Source organism: Microtus ochrogaster, chromosome 10, assembly GCF_000317375.1.
Source record: "Microtus ochrogaster isolate Prairie Vole_2 chromosome 10, MicOch1.0, whole genome shotgun sequence".
Lineage (NCBI taxonomy): Eukaryota > Metazoa > Chordata > Mammalia > Rodentia > Cricetidae > Microtus > Microtus ochrogaster.
Window position 1 is genome coordinate 83,845,861 of NC_022016.1, and position 3,076 is coordinate 83,848,936.

Here is a 3,076-nt window from a genome sequence, read left to right on the forward strand (position 1 = left end):
ACAGGAAAGCAGAAGGGAAGGCAGGAAGGAGCACACCAGGAATATTTATTAGTAAGAAATATCCTCAGGGTACCACGCCCTACAAGCAAGGTAATTGGCTGGGGGGCTTCCCCCTACATAGAAGGACAAGGAGCGGCCTTTCTGACGGGCGTGGCCACCTCTGCCTCAACAGTGTCCTGGAAGGCAGGAGGTAGAGCAGCTCGGAGGCAGTACAGTGGGAAGGGAGGTTCTTTTTATATATATATATATTTATTTTATTTATTTATTATGTATACAATATTCTGTCTGTGTGTATGTCTGCAGGCCAGAAGAGGGCACCAGACCTCTTTACAGATGGTTGTGAGCAACCATGTGGTTGCCGGGAATTGAACTCAGGACCTTTGGGTTTTTTTTGTTTTTGTTTTTTTTTGTTGTTTTTTTTCGAGACAGGGTTTCTCTGTGGCTTTGGAGCCTGTCCTGGAACTAGCTCTGTAGACCAGGCTGGTCTCGAACTCACAGAGATCCGCCTGCCTCTGCCTCCCGAGTGCTGGGATTAAAGGCGTGCGCCACCATCGCCCGGCAACTCAGGACCTTTGGAAGAGCAGGCAATGCTCTTAACCGCTGAGCCATCTCTCCAGCCCCGGAAGGGAGGTTCTTCACTGCTAACAAAACCAAGGGCTTCCTCAGCAAAGCGTGCTTCCGGTGGAGCTACTTGGGGTCTTGTCTGGCGCTTGGGGCTCTGCTGTTCCTCAGGCAGTGGATCCTCCTCACCGAGACATTCCTGAGGGAACGCAACCTCTGCACTTGCTGCAGGCGCAGGGCGAGCTCCGCGCTGCAGGCCCACTAGACTGTCTCCGCTTTCTTTATGTCCCCGCTCAAGGCTACAGCCAGGGCTCTGGGGTCCTCCTTGGAGACCAGCTGCAGCGAGAATAAGAACCACTGAGCCCACAGCTTCTGGGACCCTGGCCTGTGCGGTGCGTGCCGCTTTTTCCTCTTCTCTTTAGAGACAGGGTCCGGGACTGTGGCCCAGGCTGGCCTCGAATGCACGGCAATGCGCCTTTCAGAGCACAGATCGCTCAAGCCCAACATGAAGCTGAACGAGGCTCGAGTGGCTATCATTTCCCTTTCCTTCTACCTAGAATTGGGATGCACTCTGTGCACAGGGACAAGAACAAAGGGTGAAGAATACCCACCCCAAGGGACTCCCTCTAGGTAGCCAGCACAGGACGGACCCCACAGACTGCCTGCTCGCCCCATGGTGCTGAGGATGAAACCGACATTCACAAGCTGTGAATGTCCGCCAAGGGCTGATCGTCACCCCCAGCCTTAGGTTTGCCTCCTGTGCTACTACTGTACTGGCTGTGCAGTATGTAGGGATTTTTGACTCTATCTTGAAGCCACCTCAGAAGCTCGAACCCAGCAGTTCCTCCAGGTTAGGTCATTGTCAACTTGAACTAAAGACTAATGTTCGGTGACCTGAGGATCCCTTTTCTCTTAAAAGCCACTCGGATCTGGTTGGCGGCAGCACCTTTAATCCCAGCACTTTTGAGGGAGAGACAGATCGATGTGAGTTCAAGGGCAGCCTGGTCTACACAGCAAGTTCCAGGGCAGCCAAGGCTACACAGAGACCCTGTCCGAAAGAAAAAAAAAGGGAAAAAAGCCACTTGGATTTAGATTGAGATGTTCACAAATGTGTTAAAAGGCAAACATCAGCTGTGGGTCAGGCTGCAGAGGTAAGAGAAACCACGAACATGATACCACCTACATGAAACCACATACATGATACCTGCCTCCACACCTTCACACTACACTTCCTGGGAAGGTCATTCTCCGCAGGTCAGGGCCCCTAGTTCTTACCCACCTCCAAATCCTGATTAGATAAGCACAGCTCTGGGGCAGGCTTCTCCTTCAGCAGTGAGGATCTGGCTTGTAAGTGCCACTTCGGAAGCCATCTCTTTGCTGATGCCCGTGTCCACTGCATCCATGTCTCCACCAAGGGCGGCTTTTGGCTCTGCAGAGCAGACCAGGGGAAAGCAGCAGGTGGTGAGCCCACAGTCACTTAGCCAAGCAAGAACCCACCAGGGTGACAGAAGCCGCACGCCCAGGGGACTGTAGTCTTCAGGGAATCGAGCTGCTCTGCAGACAAGGCCCCACCCTCCAGGAGGCTCTCAGAGTAGCCTAATCCTACCTTCCTGGTTGGAGAAGATGGCGCCCACCTTCTCCTTAGCCCAGTGATACAGTTCTAGCATCTGCTGGAACTGGCGGCCTCCTCTCTCCGGTGAAGCTCCCGCTGGAGTGCGTTCTGGACCCTTTGGACAATGGAACAGCTTTGGCAAAGCTCCTGAGCCAGTTCTGAACACGGGATGTCAATGAGCACCTGGCAGACAATAAAGGCTCTGAGAAACCTCAAGGGAGTGTGGCAGCTCTCAGGCACACTCCTTTCCAAAATTCTAGTGTGGAAACAGGAGAATCATGTATCGGGGTCTCGTTAAAAACAAAATTAAGGGCTGGGCAATGGGGCACACACCTTTAATCCTAATACTCAGAGGCAGAAGCAGGTGGATCTCTGCGAGTTCGAGGCCAGCCTGGTCTATAGAAGTAGTTTCAGAACAGCTAGGGCTACACAGAGAAACCCTACCTCAAACAAGCCTCCACTTAGAAATTCAACTCCATGGGCTGCAGAGATGGCTCAGCACTTTATGGACTAAGTGTGCAGAGGACCTGAGTTCAGTTCCCTGCAGCCATGCGGGGTGGCTCACAACCTCCTGTAGCTCCAGCTTCAGGGGATCCACATCTCTGGCCTCTACCAGCACCTGTGCTCACGTACACAGGCCACTCCCCCTCCTAGCACACACGTGTGTGCACACACAAACACACCTCATTAAATCTTACCAAAAAAAAAAAAAAAAAAGGATGCAACTGACCGTTTCTACAATGAATCAATAAAAAGGGTTTTAAGGGGCTGGAGAGATGGCTCAGTGGTTAAGAGCATTGCCTGCTCTTCCAAAGGTCCTGAGTTCAATTGCCAGCAACCACATGGTGGCTCACAACCATCTGTAATGAGGCCTCCACCCTCTTCTGGCCTTCAGACATACAG

The 3,076-nt window shown here is 52.3% G+C and overlaps 1 protein-coding gene across 1 annotated transcript in view; it reads right to left on the minus strand.

The window, feature by feature from the left end:
- Positions 1 to 558: 558 nt before the first annotated feature.
- Positions 559 to 3,076, minus strand: part of Dffa (DNA fragmentation factor subunit alpha) — a 9,048-nt gene continuing 6,530 nt past the window's right edge. Inside the window, 5 exon segments of the mRNA XM_013348586.2 lie at positions 559 to 897; positions 1,841 to 1,892; positions 1,894 to 1,990; positions 2,168 to 2,245; positions 2,248 to 2,356. Of these exon segments, the coding sequence (XP_013204040.2) occupies positions 688 to 897; positions 1,841 to 1,892; positions 1,894 to 1,990; positions 2,168 to 2,245; positions 2,248 to 2,356 (546 nt within the window). The 3' untranslated portion in view covers positions 559 to 687.